Genomic DNA, 20,497 nt, shown 5'->3' on the forward strand with positions numbered 1-20,497 from the left:
CTGTACTTCAGGAAGCTCTCCTTCCATGCTAATTTGAACACTACCAATTTTGTTTGATGCCAGTTATGTTCCAATTTCCGAGTGGTCTGTTTTAAAGTGTGAGTGTCATCATTATACAAGGGTGCTAATTTTTTGCCTCTGATCCTTCTCCTTTTAAGAAGAGCTACATTATATAAAGTATGGCAGAATGTTGACTCTAAGAATTCAGTTGCCTGATCAAGTTCTGCAGGGGCTGAAAGTGACCCAATCAAAGTTGATAATTCTGGGAGATCATTTATAAATGAATGAGATGAGATAATGATCTGAAATAACTTCAGACTGTGGAAGTATGACTATATTTTCTATGTTTAACCTGAATGTTAGTATTAGATCGAGCGTGTGACCATCATTATGGGTTGGTTCTAAGACATTCTGATTAATCCCTACTGAATCTAAAATGGACACAAACGCTGTTTTCAAAGGGTCTTCTGGGTCATTGAAGTGAATATTAAAATCTCCGACAACTAAAGCTTTGTCTAAGGAAATAACCAGATCTGAGATAAAATCTGCAAATTCAGAAAGAAACTCAGAGTATGGCCCCAGGGGCCTGTAAATAATAAGTAATGGAATTAACTGGGTAGACCTATTTTTCAAGGCTACATACATTATATTAGTATGAACAACTTCAAATGTATTAAATTTATAACCAGGTTTTTGTGTTATACCTCGATAATCATTATAAATAACCGCGACGCCTCTTCTTCTACCAGTTAGACGAGGCTGGTGTATATAACTGTATCCAGGAAGACTTGTATCATTTAATGCTATATATTCATTTGGCTTAGTCCATGTTTCAGTTAAACAAAGTACTTTAAACTCCTGATCAGTAATGAGTTCATTAACCATTAGTGCTTTAGATGTAAGAGATTTAATATTTAATAGCCCCACCTTTAGATCAAAAGGTGCTGGCAGCGGCTGTACAGTCAGTATGATCTAATTTTATATTGTTTAGGTTACTGAAACAAACTGAGTATTTCTACTTTTTTGTTGAGCTTGGGGAACAGACAGACAGTCTCGATGTAGTGGACCCTGAGTGACAACTCTGTGCAGCTAGCAGACAGTTGGTTTAGTCTGTTCGTCTGCTCCCTGGCCTTGGATCTGGATTGTCAGAAATTAACTAGGCCTGTTCTGAGACTATGACCTATGCTGCAGGAAATGAGAGCAGCACCTTCCCAAGAGGGATGGATACCATCCTGCCCTAACAGGCCAGCAGTGCCCTCAAAATTTGCCCAATTATCTATAAAGCCTATACTGCTTTCAGAGCACCACCTGGACAACCATCAGTTCAGTGACCATAACTTGCTGTAAGCTACATCACCACACTGCATTGGGATGGGGCCAGAGCATACTACAGCATCGGACATCGCCTTCACTAATTTAAACACCTCTACAAAATTACTCTTAGTAACCTTAGACTGATGAAGATGTACATCATTAGCTCCTGCATGGATCACTATCTTTGAGAACCTGTGCTTGCCTAAGAACCTAAGATTACCTGCTATGTCTGGCACCCTGGCTCCCGGTATACACCTGACTTAAGCTGCTGGTGCCCCTAAAGGCTGAGCTAATTTCACGTGCCATATGATACAGTCCCCTATAACCAGAGCTCTTTCAGGTTTCTCAGTGGGTGCATCACTAAGAAGTGCAAACCTGTTCGATATGTGAACTGGAGAGGAGTGGTGCTCCCATGGGCGAGCCTCAGCAATAGCTTTGGCTCTACGCATAGTGCAGAATGCACATGCACAACCCAACTAATAATAATAATAATAATAATAATAATGTTCAATTTATATAGTGCCTTTCACAAACCCAAGGATGCTTTACACAGGAGTTACAAAAAAAAAGGCCACACTAGGATGAGTAGTGTGAGGTAAAGAGAAAAGTTTTCAAGTTAGCTTTGAAGGAAGAGGGAGTGGAACAGTCACGAAGCAATTGTGGTAATGAGTTCCAAATTTTAGGAGCAGCAACACTGAATGATCTGCCATCCATAGATGCCAGTTTAAAATGTGGAACAGTCAGAAGTCCACAGACAGAAGATCTGAGGGAGCGGGAGGGACAGTACAAATGAATTAGCTCACAGTGATAGGAAGGGGTGAAACCATGAAGAGCTTTATAGGTTAAAAGCAAGATTTTGTATTTGATCCGAGAAATAATTGGCAACCAATGCAGTTGCTGTAAAACAGGAGTGATGTGAGCAGTGCGCTTGGTGAGTGTGAGGACTCTTGCTGCTGAGTTTTGGATGTACTGCAGGTGATTGAGCAATGTGGCAGGGAGACCATAAAAGAGAGAATTGCAGTAATCAAGACGAGAAAAAATAAACGCATTGACCAACATTTTGGCATCAGTTTCCAAGAGAAAAGGGCAGAGACATGCAATATTGCAGAGGTGAAAGAAAGCATTCTTAGTAATTAGTTTAAGATGGGGTTCAAACGTAAGGGTGGAGTCAAAGAGAACTCCAAGGTTTTTTATAACTTGGGAAGGACTAATAGACATACCATCAACATCAGTATTAAAACTGGAGAAGTTCAGAACCTGTCTTTTGATACCTACTAATAGAACCTCCGTTTTGCTAGCATTAAGTTTAAGGCAGTTCTTATGCAGCCATTGCTTAAGGTCAGTGATGCAAGTCCTTAGCAGCTGAACAGAGGCTATGGAAGGGGTGATAGTGATGTAGATTTGAATGTCATCAGCATAACAATGAAAGTTAAGGCCATGGTTAGGAATAATCTGGCCTATAGGAGAAACATATAAAAAGAAGGGGACCAAGGACAGAACCCTGAGGCACACCTTGAGCAACAGTAGCAGTGGATGATTTATGAACACCAATAGAAATAAACTGTTGCCTGTTTGCTAGATATGACTGAAACCAGGCTAAAGCTAAGCCAGTAATACCAAAAGAAGATAGTCTGGAAATGAGTTTGTACAGTGTCAAAGGCAGCTGTGAGGTCCAAGAGAACAAGGACATTGAGATGACCAGCATCAGTTGAGAGCAGGAGGTCATTAACAACTCTTAAGAGAGCAGATTCAGTGCTGTGCAGATTGCGAAAGCCTGACTGAAAGGGTTCATAGAGATCATTACAAGCAAGGAAAGTATGAAGCTGAGAGGCTACAACTCTCTCCATTACTTTAGCTAGGAAAGGGAGATTTGAAATGGGTCTGTAATTGGACAGTGAAAAAGAATCTAGACCAGGTTTCTTTAGTATTGGTGTAACAGAAGCAATTTTGAGGGAGATGGGAACAGTGCCTAAAGCAAAACACTGATTAATCATATGAGCAATATAAGGGAAGATAGCAGATACACAGGATTTAAGAAGTGCAGTGGGTGCAGGGTCCAACAGACATGAGGAGGAGGACTTTATCATAATTTCCGATACTTTAGAAGAATCAACAGGAGAGAAAGCAGAGACAGCAGTCAGCTTTATGAGAAAGAGCTACTTGCGAGACAGAAGAATGAATTTCAGAATGAAAGTGTTGGTAAATACTGTCAATTTTATCCTTGAAAAAATCCAAAAAAGGCTGACACTGAGCAGGGGAACTGGGAATGGTTGAGGAAGGAGGCTGAAGAAGTTTATTTATTGTATTAAACAGAGTTTTGGGTCTATGATTGCCACTCTTAATGATGTTAGCATAGTAGGAGGATTGGGCAGCATTAAGAGCATCCTTATACTTTGCGATGTGTTCAGAGAAGAGTGAAAGATGAATAGTAAGGCCAGTTTTCTTATAAAGGCACTCTAGCTGCCTTCCCTTGGCCTTCATGGCCCTAAGCTCAGAGGTGAACCAAGGAGAGGCACGATTTGCGGAGATCTGTCTAGTTTTAAGGGGCAAAAGTATTAAGTGTGTTAGATATAGTATTATTGTAAATAGAAACTGTATCATCAGGAGAGGAAACCTCAGCAAATTTACAAAAAGAAGAGAGGAGAGAGGCAGAGAAAGAATGCACATCAATAGAAGAAAGATTACGGAAAGAGACAGTAGAATGCAGAGGAAGTTTAGAAGAAGGCACACTGAGACAACACTCAAATCAACTTGTGGTCAGTAAAACCTACATACAGATACAGATACAATTTTTATACCAGTAGAGCAAAGCAAGTCAAGTATATGACCATGATTATGTGTGGGGAAAGTCAACATGCTGAGTTAAACCAAAACATTCAAAGACATTCAAGAGCTCATCAGTAAGGGAGCAACTAATGTCAACATGAATGTTAAAGTCACCCAGAAGAATGACAGCAGTTAGCAGTTCATTCAGTTCAGACAGAAAAAGAGATGGTGATGATTTGGGAGGTCGATAGATTAAGATCAGCAACATCAGTGTGGGAGTGGAGGTTTTCAAAGCCAGATATTCACAGGATGTAACATCATGAAAAACAAACAAACAATCTCTAAGTTTCAAACCACATCAGAAAACTGCAGCTAGACCTCCACCCTTCCCTGTGAAACGGGGCTTTGATATATATGTGTATCCAGCTGGTGAAGACATATTTAAATGTAGATAGTCCTCAGCCTGTTGCCATGTTTCCACCAGCAGAAGAATGTCCAGGGTGTTTTGGATAATTAGGTCATTAATGAGTGACGGTTTGTTGGTGATGGAGCGGGAGTTTAAAAGCCCAATCTTCGCAGGAGACACAGGTGACAATCCAGAGACAGCAGAACCTTGCAATTTCCCAAGTGAGCGAAGAACACCGTGATTAACTCCATGAGCGTTCTTGTTGACCTTGGCAATCCGATTGTGAGTCCATATGATGGGTATGGAAGACTCCGAAGCATAATGAGCAGTTGGAGAGCATGGAGACCGGTGAATATACTGAGGGTGGTGTGTGATTCCAATAGAGCGGCACAGATTAAATACCACAGAATCCAAGTGGTGCTGTGCACTAAGGCTTTTTAATTCCTCCGGCGAGTAGGTGTAAAACATGGGTAAAAGCCGGGCCACAAAACCAATACCCAGACCCACAGTCACGATTCAAAAACAGATGGATAGATGCAGTCCAATGTAAGGTGCAAAGCCACCTTAGCCTAACACCGGTCATAAACGTAGCCAAAACACCAGCGGTTCCACACCCAGAGTACAGTGCAGGGAAGCAATTTGACTAACCAGCACATAAAACAAGACAACAGCGTAGTGAATGGTGGAAACTCACTCACCACTGCTGAAGTCAAACGGGTGGAAAGAAAGCGGGGGCTCGCAGGCGGGTTAGCTACAGGTGATTGCAAAAAGCCGGTGTCAAAACCAAACAAGAAGAGTCTGAAATTAACCAAAAAGAAACAAAATGGATTTGCAACACATTGCCAAAAAAATCAGAAGCACAGTTAAAGAAAACAAAAAAAAGAAAGAAAATGCCAGGGAGAAGAGGCAGCAGACTCGCGCACTACGTACTCTCAACCGGAAATGGAAAGTCTCACAAGCCTAATGGATGTCACCTGTTGACATCACCCATTTCCAATCACATAATTATTTAATTGTTTTACCTCATTACTAGCCCTAAATTGCCCCCATCCCAACTTTTTTTTGGAATCTGTTGTAGGCCTAAAATGCAGGAATGGATGGATATTAACAAGTGAAGTGAAGTTGGCCAGACAAAACATGAAATATCTTTGATGCATACTGTCTGCAATGAAATGCAAGTCAAAATAAATTTACAAAGCCCTGGTTTCTTTTGTTATTTACATTTTCCATACCATGCCAACCTTTTCTGACACGGGGTTGTAAGCCTTTAGGTGTTCTCCCTACAAAGAGGGAACTAGTAACAACAAGTGCTTCTCCGCAAACCTGGGATTGTGTGTGGAAAAACCTAAAAATGAAAGGAAGAATGAGACTCTGCATCAGCATGTATTCTTATTCTCAAAATGAAATCTGTGTGGCTGCTAATACAACATTTTCAGTCTTGCAGTAACCTTATACCCAGATTGGCAAAATCCATAAGAAGAACTAGTGCAAATGTTCCCTGATGTTGACCCTACATGTGATAAATGTAAGGGTGCACCTGCCTCACTTTATCACATGTACTGGACATGTCCCTCTTTAGGTAACTTCTGGTCGTTAGTCTTTCAGGAGATTTCAGAGACCCTTCATCACCGAATCGAACCAAATCCTCTGACTGCTATTTTTGGCATTGCTCCAGATTTAGATCTGCCTAAAGCTCTGCTCAACTTTGTGGCTTTTGCCTCCTTACTAGCTCGACGAGCCATCTCACTTAAGTGAAAAGATCCAGCTCCTCCTTCTTATTCACACTGGCTCAGAGACATGATGTCCTGCATGAACTTAGAAAAGATCAGATACACTATCTGGGGATCAGAGAATAAATTCTACAGAATATGGCACCCCTTCTTAGTATTCTATGAAAAAACCACAACCCCCCCCCCTTTTGTCGGGTTTCTCTGTTCACAATTTATACTGTATTCACTTATATTTCCTATGCATTGTTGTTGATGATTTTTATGTATTTTTTCTCTTTTCTTGCTCTGTCTATTCTCAATTTTGTCAATGGTTGCCTGTGTTTGCCCATGTTTGGGCATGAGACATGTTGTGACTCGGGCGGATGCTGTTTGGAAAAACAAAATTTACTTTCCTGTATGGTGACTGTATGGTGACTTGCTATCAATAAAAAGACATTTGAAAGAAAAAAAAAGAAGATGGTTCAGTTAATTTGGAACAAATTTAATTTTCAATGAGGAATCTGACAACCACTCTGCCCAGTGTGGTTCATAGACAAGGAGAGACCAGGAGAGGCTTTGGACCAAGATAGTGCACAACTGGGCACTGGTTCACAACAGGGCAAGTAAAAGGCTGTATGGCTTATAAATGACATTGCAGCACATTTAACAGAATATGCAACAAGTGTTGCTTCATAGCAACTCCATTCTGGCCACAAGAGAAAATATCTACTTACTTACTTATTTACTTATTGGGAGAAAGTTTAGCTGTCAAGAGCAGCTAAACTATTTAAAACATTTCTTAAAAGTGTGGAACATCTCCAACCCTCATGCCCCTTTTCCACCAAAGCAGTTCCAGGGCTGGTTCGGGGCCAGTGCTTAGTTTGGAACCGGGTTTTCTGTTTCCACTGACAAAGAACTGGCTCTGGGGCCAGAAAAAACAGTTCCAGGCTAGCACCAACTCTCTGCTGGGCCAGAGGAAAGAACCGCTTACGTCAGCAGGGGGGCGGAGTTGTTAAGACCAACAACAATAACAAGACCGCGAAAGATCGCCATTTTTAAGCGACGAGAAGGAGCATCTGTACAAACGCAAAGTCATCCATTATTATTATTATTGTTGTTGTTGTTGCTGCTGCTTCTTCCATGTTGTTTTTGCTTCGATATTCGTGCCAAGGTTTATGCAAACGTAGTGACGTAACTGACATATACAGCGACGTAACTGACGTATACAGCGACATAATGACGTATACAGTGACGTAATGATGTGGCTTCCCTTAGCACCGCGAGCTATGGAAAAGCAAACTGGTTCTCAGCTGGCTCGCAAGTTGAACAAGTTGTGAACCAGCACCAGCCCCGAACCAGCCCTGGAACTGATTTGGTGGAAAAGGGGTATCAGACAAAGCAGTGATACCATAGTGTGACAGACTTTGTACTAAGCCGCTGGTTCCAATTTCATCATTCTCTAATGTAATATTAAAAGCATGCACTGTGAAGAATAAACAAATGATCCACATGAAATCCATTATACAAGCTTGCAGGTCCAGAGTTCTTCAATACAATTTTTATTTTCATGTGTAATTTAATTGTGTCCTTGTTCTGCTGTCAACCAGCTTATATCCATTTGTGTCGAGCTCTAATCATCATCTCTGTAATACTGGGAATATTTGGAGCCATTCTTGCCCTGGTAGGGATGAAGTGCACCAAACTTGGTGGGTCAGAAATGGTGAATGCAAGAGTTACCTTTGGTGCTGGCATTAATTATCTCACATCAGGTAAATTTTACTGTAGTTTCAGTAATAACTGTAGTCAAACCCTGATCTTTATTGCTCTGTGCTGATATCAAGATTGTTCTCTCTCCTCTTTTAGGTCTTTGCTCCATTTTTGCTTACAGCTTCTATGGACATAAAGTTATTGCAGAGTTTCTTGATCCCAACTATACGGCAAAAAAGTAAGAAGCTTTGGCTATTTTATATGTTTCCAATACTAACAAATATACATTTTTCAGCATTTTAATAGACTTACAGCTAAACCAAAAGGAAACACTGCAGGGCAATTCCATGTAAATGTCAACCTCACCATGCAAAATTAAAGCAACATGTAATACATCAAAACCACTCCCAGAGATATCACCTAGGCCTGTATTTTACAGATGTGAATAAGTTGAACCAATTTGTAACCAACCTAATATGTCACTGTCAGTCTTTCTTTCTTATAATGTAAAACCCAAGCTAAAATCAACTTTGATCATGTACAATTCTATATTATTGCCACAAGCCACAGAAATGTATGCTAAAATCCACAAAACAGCAAAACAATAGCCATTCTAAATATTATTTAAGAACTTTGATAGTTTTAGCTGATATTTAGAGAGTTTTTCAAAGGGTTATGGTGGTTAAATTGCTGATTTTCTAAACATATGCCATATCTATTTCAGACGCGTCACATCCATAACGGAATTTCTATCACTTCTCCAGTATGGTACAGCCTTAAAATATACAACACCTGTTTAAATACTGGGAGACAATAAAACATGCGCTGGGTCATTTGTTGCCATTTTGAGTTCAAGTGTCACGTCCATAACGCTGGAATTGCTCTGCAATAAAATATGCAATTCATACAAGTCAAACCATCTTGAATATAGTCATAATGATGTAGTGTTTCTTATTATAGGATTACAGGAAACTAAGTATAAGATTAGTAAAGAAAATTTGTAAACAAGTTTCCTCTCAGTAAACCCACTGAACCTGTCCAAACTACAAACATTAACACCATGGACTACACTTCCCACAGTGCCCTCTGTCTCCCAAGTATTGAGATCAGCTGTCACTCATTATTCCAATTAGTCCCCCTGCCTATATAAACCTCTCACTCACGCCACTTCACTGTGAAGTATTGTTCTGCTTTCCACAGTTCATAACAAGCCTTGCTATTTTCTGAATGACTTTTGTTCTTCTAACTCTTGCTTCACTATTTTCTGTTAACATTCTTTGTCTATTCCCTTTAATGCTGTTTGCTGATTGCATGACCCTTGCAAGTATTATGACTCTGATTCTTGTCTCGTGTTTTGGCTCTGACACCGTCTACTCTTCATCGCTCTTCTGCGATTACATCCATAAGTACCTGCACCGTGACAGGATACTTTGCTGCCATGGATGTAGTGGAAGAAGTGAAGTGAACTACTCTCAACGCCCAAGGATGCTTATTAGGAGAGTATCAGCAAATGCTAGCTGACCTCAACACCAGAATGTCCCAGTTAGCAACTGTGATGTCGCAGGCCCTCATAACGCATCTGGAGTCATCTCCGAGCCCAGCACTGCAACTTCCGGCTCCGGAGAAGTTCACTGGAGAGCCGCTCGCCTGTAAAGGCTTCCTTCTCCAATGCTCCATGTATTTCATGGCTCTACTTAGCATATCTGAAGAGAAAATCTTATGAACAATTTCTCACTCTGTTCAAAAGAGTTTTTAACCACAAACCTGAGGGGACTGAAGTAGATGAAAGTTTACTCACCATATCACAGGGCTCCAAAAGCATGGCCGAGTATGCTCTGGAATTCAGAACATTGGCGGCGGCTAGCGGATGGAATGATCATGCGCTGAAGGCCGTATTTCGCCAAGGTTTGCACCCTGAAATTCTGAGTGAACTCTCCTGCTGTGATGAACAACTCATGCGCGATTCTCTCAATGACCTCGTGATCCACCTAGGCAATCTCTTAGCTCATTGACCCTCTCTACAGGAGAGTATTAATTCTGAGCCTATTTCAAAGGAAAGTTCTGCCATGGACATCTCACACACTCTGTTAACTCGTTCTGAATGTGCCAGAAGAAGAAAAGAGGGACAATGCTTCTACTGCAGTAGCCCTGAACATCAGCTCAATAGCTGTCCCATTCGTTCTCCTTGCTCATCTCCTAAAGAAGGTCCTCCACGCAACGTAAGTACTATAAGAAGGTTCAATTCCAAATCATTCAAGGTTCCAGTTCTTTTAAAGTTGGCTACTTCTACCCATATCCTCTCTGCTTTCATTGATTCAGGGGCAGAGGGGAGCTTCATCAGCAACTCAATCATGCCAACAACACCACTGCACAGTGTGCTCAGCATTCAGACCACTGATGGAGGACCATTAGGAGATGGTTTTGTCATTCTACACACAGCTCCTCTCTGCATCTAAGTGGGTGCAATTCACTCAGAACTCATTTCACTCTGTCACTACCACCGTAAATCATGATCTTATCCTTGGCTCCAGCTTCACAACTCTCTCATCTCAGGGCAGAACAAGGATATTCTACAGTGGTCTGCATGCTTTCAGGGCTGCTTTACTTGAGCTCAAGTCACTCTCGCATCCACCTCTGTGGAGAGCCCCCAGCCTGATACCCTTGCCAACTTTCCCGAATGTTATCTGGACCTCAAGAAGGTTTTCAGCAAAGGAAATGGTCTGTGAGGCAGTAGACTACAGGCCTATGACTGCGCTATTGACCTCCTGCCAGGCATGTCACCACCTTGGGGACACATGCCCTCTGTCTCAGAAAGAACAAGCAGCTATGGAGGAGTACATTCAGGAGGCTCTCAAGCAGGGTTACATCTGCCCTTCTAGGTCTCCAGCTTCAGTGGGCTTCTTTTTTGTGGAAAAACGAGGCCAGGGTCTTTGCCCATATATTGACTACAGGGGATTGAACCAGGTGTCAGTGAAGTACCCTTATCCACTTCCTCTGGTTCCCGCAGCCCTGGAACAACTTTGACCAGCAAGGATCTTCTCAAAACTAGATCTACACAGTGTGTACAATCTTATCAAGGAGGGAGATGAATGGAAAACTGCATTCAGCACCACTGCCGGTCACTTCGAGTACTGGGCAATGCCATACGGCCTTTCTTCGGTGCCCAGCATGTTCCAGTGTTTCATCAACGACGTGGTATGGGATATGCTGGGTCGGTATGCTATTGCATATATCAATGACATCCTAATATATTCCCCAGATGAAGAGAGCCATCAAGTACATGTGAGAACAGTTCTACAATGCTTGCTCCAGAATCATCTCTATGTGAAAACAGAAAAATGCAAGTTCCATCAAACACATTTCCTTCCTTGGATATGTCATCAGTGCCAAGGGGGTTTGTATGGACTCGTCAAAGGTCTCTGCAGTTATGTCTTGGCCCATTTCCATGTCTGCCAAAGAACTTCAACACTTTCTAGGTTTTGCAAACTATCACCAGTTTATCAGAGGGTTCCGTTCTATTGCCACCCCCTTAAATGGCACTCCTCAAAAAGGGACCCAAGCACCTTCAATGGAATCCAGCAGCAGAGGAGGATTTTGGTCATCTCAAGAAAGCGTTCACCTCGGGGGGCCCCATCCTACAGCATCCTGACCCTTCCAAGCCATTCACACTGGAAGTTGATGCCTTTGACACAGGGGTGGTTCTCTCCCAATACTTCAGGGAGAAACAGAAACTTCATCCAGTGGCCTTCTTTTTGAGGAAACTCACTAGCAGAGAGAAATTAGGACACAGGAAATCAGGAGCTACTTGCAATTAAGCTGGCCCCCAAAGAATGGTGCCACTGGTTGGAAGGTGCCAATTACCTGTTCATAATCTTAACAGACCATAAGGCTAAGCAGTTAAGCCCCCATCAAGCCAGATGGGCACTCTTCACTAGATTCAATTTCCCCATCTCTTTCTGCCCTGGATCCAAGAATACTAAAGCTGATGCTCTCATGAATCTTTGCTCCCCTCATCAGGACTCCACTGCCCATCCCATTCTCCCTTCTCAATGCTTCCCCCAGTCCATCACTTGGGACTTAGAGAGAAAAATCAGAGACTCAACCTCAACAACTCCCCAAGAATCTTTCACCTGGTCTACTATATGTACCCAAGCAACTCAGAAGCAGACTCATCACATGAGCACATGCATCACCCACCATGGGACACTTGGGCAGCCATCACACCCATCAGATGCTTTGGAACAAATATTGATGGGAAAACATTCTCACTGAGATCAACCAGTTCATTGCATCATGTTTGAGCTGTGCACAAGCCAAAGTACCCAGAACTCCACCTGCCCGTAAGTTCTGTCCCCTCCTGGTACCTCAAAGACCATGGTCCCACATAGCCATAGACCTTCATCATGGACCTTCCTCCCTCATAAAAATCACACAATTATGGTAACCATTGATTGCTTCTCCAAAGCCCTCAAGCTGATACCCTTACCTGGCATTCCCACTGCAGGCCAAACAGCAGAACTATTATTTCAACATATCTTTCGATACTATGGTCTCCCTGAAGACATTGTAAGTGACAGAGGCTCTCAGTTCATCTTACGCTTCTGGAAGGCCTTCATGGAAAAACTAGGGGTATCTGTCAGTCTCACTTCTGGTTACCACCCTCAGTCTAACAGACAAGTCAAGAGAGCCAACCAAGAAATCGGCTGCTTCTTGAGAATCTTTTGCATGTGTAACCAAGGGGATTGGGCATGCTTTCTACCATGGACCAAGTATGCACAAAACTCCCTCAAGCACTCTGCAACCCAACTAGCACTGTTCCAGTGCATATTCGGCTACCAGCCGCCTTTATTCCCCTGTGATGACACACCCAGCCAGGTTCCAGCTGTCCTAGTGGTTCACTCACAGCCAGGCTGTATGGGAGGAGGTCCACCAATGGAATGAGACTATCAATGCCAAGTACAAGAAGTATGCAGACATGCATCATGCAGAAACCCCAACATACAACCCAGGTGACAGTGTGGATAGCAACCAGAAATCTCAGGGAACCCAACTCTTGCAGAAAGCTCCAGCCATGTTATATTGGGCCTTTTAAGGTAGTGGACCACATCAACGAAGTCTTGTATAGGCTAGAACTTCCTCCTCACAGTAGACGGTCACCAACATTTCATGTGTCATACCTCAAACCTGCCATCCCGGGGCCCCTCTCCGAGAACTCGCCTAACCAAGAACACCCAGCTCTCATCATGGAAGGTGAGCTCATCTACCAGGTAAACAAGATCCTCAACTCTAGATGTAGAAGAGGGCAGATTGAATACCTGGTAGACTGGGAGGGTTATGGGCCCAAAGAACAGAGCTGGGTTCCAGCTGAAGACATCCTAGATCCACTCCTCAAGCAAAAATTCCACACTACACCCAGGCAAACCTGCACCCAGAGGTAGGGGGCATCCTAGAAAGACTATAGCTCCCAGTGGGAGCTCCACGGGGGGGTGCTCTGTCAGTAAACCCATTGAATCTGTCCAAACTACAAACATGGACACCATGGACTACACTTCCCACAACTCACAGTGCCCTGTCTCCCAACTATTGAGATCAGTGGTCACTCATTATTCCAATTAGTCCCCCTGCCTATATAAACCTCTTCCACTCCACTTCAATGCAATGTATCATTGTTATTTTCTGAAAGACTCTTGTTCTTCTGACTCTTGCTTCCCTGTTTTCCGTTTATGATCTTTGTCTATTCCCTTTAGCGCTGTTTGCTGATCGCCCAACCCTCACTACTTCTATGACTCTGATTCTTGTCTCATGTTTTGGCTCTGACACTGTCTACTCCTCGTCGCACTTCTGTGATTACATCCGTAAGTGCCTGCACTGTGACATTTCCTCATTTCAAGCTTTAGAGTTTCTTATTATATGGGCAGGTGATTTTTAGCATTTCAATTTTAAGTTTTCTTTTTCTAGAAAAAAATGGTTAACAATTTTATCTACCAATAGAATAAGACTATTTCAAGCTTGAAATGAGAGGTTTAGAAATAGGTTTAATAATTGTATGTTTGATTGATTTGCAATCTCATAACAGGAAATGCTAGATACATTTGACATTTTTGAGGTAATAATGCTGCTACTACTTTATCACATTTTCTGTTAGTATGTTAGCCATTAGCAAGTTAGCTATTAGCATGTAAACAGGGTCTGTGTCATGGGGGGGCAATTTGCGGGCCATGCCCCCCATTTAACTTATTGTGCACCTCCCCCACCCACTCACAGGCCAAGCCTTTGGCATCAAATTAATTTAAAAATGCAAAGTTTAATCATATTAAACATTTCACTTTTGGGGAAGTATATGCTTGATTTTATGTCAAAATAAGCACCAACATAAGGTATAGTTATTATAGCATTAGCAAGTCATACAGTGACGTGACAGTGCGGACATGTTTAACATGTTTCACTTGCCACTTGCAACACTTCTAAAGGTGAGCCATGCTTTTAATTCACTTTATGATGCCACCCTTGGCTTTCATGGTTATTAGGCAAAATGTTGAATTATTTTTGGGTCTGTCTGCATTTATTCAGTAAGACATGAATATATAGTCTGTCAAATGATGTTCTGATGTGTGTGAAAGAGAGAGACTTTGCAGCATGTTTTGAAATTGTAAACGGGTTGGTGTGTTGGTTGTGGATGAAAAACTCAAGTATTAACATCATACATTGAGTTATCGAATGACAATTTATGCCCCCCCCCCCCATTACCCTAACGGCCCAAGTAGATTTATTCTAATGCCGGATCTGCATGTTAAAAATTACCTCTTTAGTATATCTTTATTGTATCCACAGCAACAATAAGGCAATTTTTAGGTTATCCATGTGGACCATCCTCGGCAGCAGAGAATGATTCCCATGTGAAAGAGGCTCCAAAGGCAGGTCTGGGTGGGCAGATAGAATCGAGATCACTGGCATCTCATAAGGCAGTAGGAGTGATGTTATGTGTAGTTCAAGGAGGGGCAGACAGACTGAGTAAGACAGAAGAGAAGATGGGGGAGGCACACAGGACCTAAGATAAAATGCAACTAGCGTGTGTGAATGTGTGCACGTGCATTGTGTTTGGCAATGGATATCCAGGGAGTATCTCCGCTTTATGCCCAGTGTTTCTGGGATCCACCTGACCTTGTCCAGGATGGTAACAGAAAGTGAAAATCAGTGAGTGTTAGGGTTTACACTTCATTGGAGGCTGATATTAATCTTTATTTATCCTATTTAGCCTCTTTAAAAGTGACATTTTTTTACTGTTATTGGACAACATTTTTGAGTGGCATTAATAAATATATAAATGTGTAAATATAACTATATACATTAGCCAATTCAAACATACATTGATACATTTTATGTAATATTCATGAACTCCAACATTCTCCATTTACTGTGACAGTAAGTGGAGGATACTGAATAAGTATTTCAAGCAGGAAGAGGAGGTAAAATATTACAAATGTTAGAATGTGGTGGGGCTTACAGGGTGTCTGTTAATATCAAATAATTCAAAATACTTGCACAACTATCATTCATTCCAGATTCACATGTCTATTGGCTTATACTCTATGCCATTTTCATTTTGAGTGATAACTTGTAGCACCCTATTCTGATGTTAAAGTGCAGAGTTTCTACACAAAACAAGTAAAGGTTTACAATGTATCCCCACTGGGTTGACCAGAGGGGTAGTTATCAAAAGCAGTGGCAGGGAAATCCCTCAACCATCCCCAGTACTGAATCCCCCTGCAATTCACACCCAGGTAATATCCATAACCTAATGTTTTTATTTTTATGTCTGAATTTTGTCTGTTTATGTGCTTAACTGCTTGTTCTCAAAGCTACTTTAATTACAGTGCCTTGCAAAAGTATCCCCCCCGGCTCTTTACCTATTTTGTTACATTACAACCTGTAATTTAATTTTTCATCTGAATTTTATATAATGGATCTGCACAAAATAGTCTAAGTTGGTGAAGTGAAATGAAAAAATATATAAAAAATAACAAACTGAAAATTGATGTGTGCATATGTATTCACCCCCTTTGCTATGAAGGCCCTAAAAAGTTCTGGTGCAACCAATTACCTTCAGAAGTCACATAATTAGTGAAATAATGTCCACCTGTGTGCAATCTAAGTGTCACATGATCTGTCAGAATATATACATCTTTTCTGAAAGGCCCCAGTGGCTGCAACATCACTAAGCAAGAGGCACTACTAACCAAACAACACCACGAAGACTAAAGAAATCTCCAAACAAGTCAGAGACAAAGTTGTTGAGAAGTACAAGTCAGAGTTGGGTTATAAAAAAAAAATCCAAATCTTTGATGATCCCCTGGAACACCATCAAATCCATCATCATCAAATGAAAAGAACATGGAACCACAACAAACCTACCAAGAGAGGTCCACCCACCACAACTCGCGGACCAGGCAAGGAGGGCATTAATCAGAGAGGCAGCACAGAGACCAAAGGTAACCCTGAAGGAGCTGCAGAGTTCCACAGCAGAGACTGGAGTATCTGTCCATAGGACCACAATAAGCCATACACTCCACAGAGCTGGGCTTTATGGAAGAGTGGCCGGAAAAAAGTAATTGCTTAAGAAAACATGTTTGGAGTTTGCCCAACAGCATGTGGCAGACTCCCCAAACACATGGAAGAAGATTCTCTGGTCAAATGAGACTAAAATTGAACTTTTTGGCCATCATGGGAAATGCCATGTGTGGTGCAAACCCAGTACCCTGAGAACACCATTCCTACAGTGAAGCATGGTAGTGGCAGCATCGTGCTGTGGGGATATATTTCATCGGCAGGGACAGGAAAGCTGGTCAGGACTGAAGGAAAGATGGATGGCACTAAATACAGGGCAATTCTGGAGGAAAACCTGTTTGAGTCAGCCAGAGGTTTGAGACTAGGATGAAGGTTCATGTTCTGGCAGGACAATGACCCTAAACATACTGCTAAAACTACACTGGAGTGGTTTAAAGGGAAACATTTAAATGTGTTGGAATGGCCTAGTCAAAGCCCAGACCTCAATCCAATTGAGAATCTGTGCTCAGACTTGCTGTTCACCAGCAGAACCCATCCAACTTGAAGGAGCTGGAGCAGTTTTGCCTTGAGGAATGGACAAAAATCCCAGTGGCTAGATGTGGCAAGCTCATAGAGACTTATCCAAAGCGACTTGCAGCTATAATTGCCGCAAAAGGTGGCTCTACAAAGTACTGACATTAGGGGGGTGAATAGTTCTGCACGTTGAAGTTTTGTTATTTTGTCCTATTTGTTTGCTTCACAATAAGAAAAAAATTCACATCTTCAAAGTTGTAGGCATATTCTGTAAATGAAATGATGCAAACCCTCAAACAATCCATTTTAACTCCAGGTTGTGAGGCAACAAAACCCAAAAAAATGCCAAGGCGGTGAATACTTTTGCAAGGCACTGTAGTGTTGAAGGTACATGATTTTCTCAGGTGTAATTTATTTTCCATCTTTATAGGTTTGAAATTGGAGCAGCACTTTATATTGGGTGGAGTGGATCTGTTCTTCTTATAATTGGGGGACTGATTTACAGCATCTTTGGAGGAAAGGAATGTTGTCATTCAAGGTATAACTCCTTTCAATTTATACCAAATTGTTTGTGACCGTAGAATGCCAAATTTATGGGCCTACATATAATATCACAACTGAATGATTACCTTTTTGTGGCTCTCAAAGCTCTCAAAATAATCCAAACAGCAAAGTTGTTCTTTGTACAATAAAATTCCCTTGCAAAATCAAATATTGTAAACATTTACCATAATTTACATTTATTTACATCTCATTTGGAAGATGCTTTTCTCCAATGTGACTTATGACTAAGACAGGATACAATCAAAGCAGTTTAAATTTCTGAATGTTAACCATTGAACCTCCTTAAAGCTGGCAACTCGCTGAATATAAACATCCATTAGAAATTTATCAGCTTTAGGTCTATAAAATCACATCACACCAAGAGCATCTGTTCACCTGTACACTTGTCTGTTGCATAATACTAATGTACAATTATATACATGTGATAACATGTTAATTGTAATAAATCATAGCCAGCTCTGTATTGGGGCTTGTACTGTATATAGAGGTTTATTATTAGGCTATTTCCCAAAAAGTGACTTAGATTCAGTAGTTTGTTATTAATATAATGGCATTATTAGATTAGACAATTTTCTTTCTTCCTGTCCTCTTTTCTTAAATACTTGTTACAGTTTAGTTATCTACATTAAGTTAATATCAAATCTAAGGAACTGACTAAAATAGTCATTGTATACATTTATGGTTTTATTACATTTTGGGTCAGTACTAAGTCCATTATAAGATACCTTGTTCATAAATTTAATATAGTATTATATTTTGGACCTTTACATCATATACAGATAAATGTTATTATGTAAGTATGAAATTCATACAAATATTTTTATTTCAGCCCAACCTCTAAAGAGAGTTTCACATATTCAGTATATGGCATACCCTCTTCTGAAGTAACAGAGCTGAGCAAACAAGCAATGAAACATCCATCTTCACTTCATCCTCAGCTTGAAATCAAGAGGTCTGAGCACGCTAACAGGGCTAAAGGCTATAAGAGGAATGAATATGTTTAGCTTATTCTTGTTATTAACATTGTGGTTGGAAATGGGGACAAAACTGTCATACAATACAGTATGTACCTCCAATTAGGAGTTTTTCCTGAGCATCAGAGTACAAGCTCGGCGCTTAAGCCACATATTAGAATATCCAGATATTTACTAAGTGTCATGCTCCACCCCAGACATCCACTCCCGAGATCACGGATCTCTCACGCCAGCGCCGATCCGGATCCAGGACAGGAATCCCTTCTCACCCATATTCACATCCTGGTTTTCACTGCTGTGTATAAATAAGCCGTTCTCAGACTCTGACTTTGCCAGAACGTCTCGTTTGCTTCTTTAGCCGTGCCTCTGCTGTTCATGGTTATTCTCTTTAGTGACTTTTTTTCTTGTTCATGGTTTTTGCACTAGCATTCTTCTGGTTCATGGTGTTTTTTGCACTAAGGGTTATTTCTGATTCATGGTTTCTTGCACTAAGAAAATTCTTGTTCATGGTTTTTTGCTTTATTGCACCAGTGGTTTTGTCTTTGCCTGTCATGTTTTTGTCAAGTTGTTTGTCTCATTTTGTCCGGGCTATTTTTGCCATTTGTTTTTTTGTCCCATTTGTTTACCTTTTGCCATGCCCTTTCTTCCCTGAATTAAATCATATCATTTATTGGATTACTGTCTGTGTTCTGCTTGTGGATCCTAACTTCACCACACCTCCATCCAACTTAACACTAAGTTTACATACATATCCAGATTCCTCATCTCATTATCTCTAGCCGCTTTATCCTATTCTACATGGTCGCAGTCAAGCTAGAGCCTATCCCAGCTGACTACGGGTGAAAGGCGGGGTACACCCTGGACAAGTCGCCAGGTCATCACAGGGCTGACACATAGAGACAGACAACCATTCACACCTATGGTCAATTTAGAGTCACCAGTTAACCTAACCTGCATGTTTTTGGACTGTGGGGGAAACCCATGCGGGCATGGGGAGAACATGCAAACTCCGCATAGAAAGGCCCTCACCAGCCACGGGGCTCAAACCCAGATCTTCTTCCTGTGAGGCGACAGCACTAACCACTACACCACTGTGCCACCCCTATCCAGATTTGTATCAAAATCTAATCTCTTGTCCCTTGGCCCATGACTTACCTTGTCTAAAAATATCATCAAAATCTGTTCACTACTTTTTGAGTTACATTGGGGGGAGGGTCCTGGATCCACATACATATCCGGATTTGCATCAAAATCTAATCAATCCTTCTTTGGCCCTCCTACAACAAAGTTGGTGGAGGTAAAAATAATTAAACACTCTAATTTTCTTAAAGACTATTTTATAAACTTTTCTTGAACTAGATTTCTGATTCAGTACAAACTATAATATCTAATTATACCTTAATATATTTTCTTTAGTTACAAGTCAAAACATTCCTTAACCTTCGAAGACTGAGCTTTCATTTTCTATGCATTTTTTTTATTTCTTCTACCTATTTGGGGTTAGTAGGACCTGATAAGTATAAGAACTTTGTCTTTGAACAAGTAGTTTTTGAAAAAAAAAAGTGTCCTCATGTTGGTATTTTATATTATTTTACTGCATAACACAATAAATTCAACAAAGTCTAAAACTTTTAATGCCTGAACATGACTATGTGAAAACAAAATTGCAAACAATGCAACACACCAACAAAACAAAAGCACATCACAACAAAAAGGCTTATGATTTGTTCAATAGTTTGTAACTGTATAAAATTTCCTTTCTTCGTACTCCAAACTAAGAATGTCCTTTTTGTTTGTAGGAACAGTCATACAGTACCTGTTAGCTTGTGTCAAATGCTGCAAAATAGGTGTGTTCAGTATGCAAAAATAAGAACACATTACATGTCATGCACTGCAGGTGAGATTTCCAAGAGCTGCCTAATTCTCTGCAATGCATTGGTTTTTCAGGTTGACCATTTCTGGTAGATGTTTAGCACAAG

The 20,497-nt window shown here is 41.1% G+C and overlaps 1 protein-coding gene across 1 annotated transcript in view; it reads left to right on the top strand.

Annotated features, from left to right (window-relative positions):
• The window catches only part of cldn10c (claudin 10c), a 47,519-nt gene extending 28,432 nt beyond the window's left edge, over positions 1 to 19,087 (top strand). The window contains exons 2-5 of the mRNA XM_060928616.1: positions 7,803 to 7,964; positions 8,059 to 8,140; positions 17,411 to 17,518; positions 18,374 to 19,087. Coding sequence (XP_060784599.1) covers positions 7,803 to 7,964; positions 8,059 to 8,140; positions 17,411 to 17,518; positions 18,374 to 18,548 — 527 coding nt within the window. The 3' untranslated portion in view covers positions 18,549 to 19,087. The remainder of the gene's footprint in view (positions 1 to 7,802; positions 7,965 to 8,058; positions 8,141 to 17,410; positions 17,519 to 18,373) is intronic.
• The last annotated feature ends 1,410 nt before the right edge of the window (positions 19,088 to 20,497 follow it).

The sequence above is a fragment of the Neoarius graeffei genome, chromosome 9, assembly GCF_027579695.1.
Source record: "Neoarius graeffei isolate fNeoGra1 chromosome 9, fNeoGra1.pri, whole genome shotgun sequence".
NCBI lineage: Eukaryota > Metazoa > Chordata > Actinopteri > Siluriformes > Ariidae > Neoarius > Neoarius graeffei.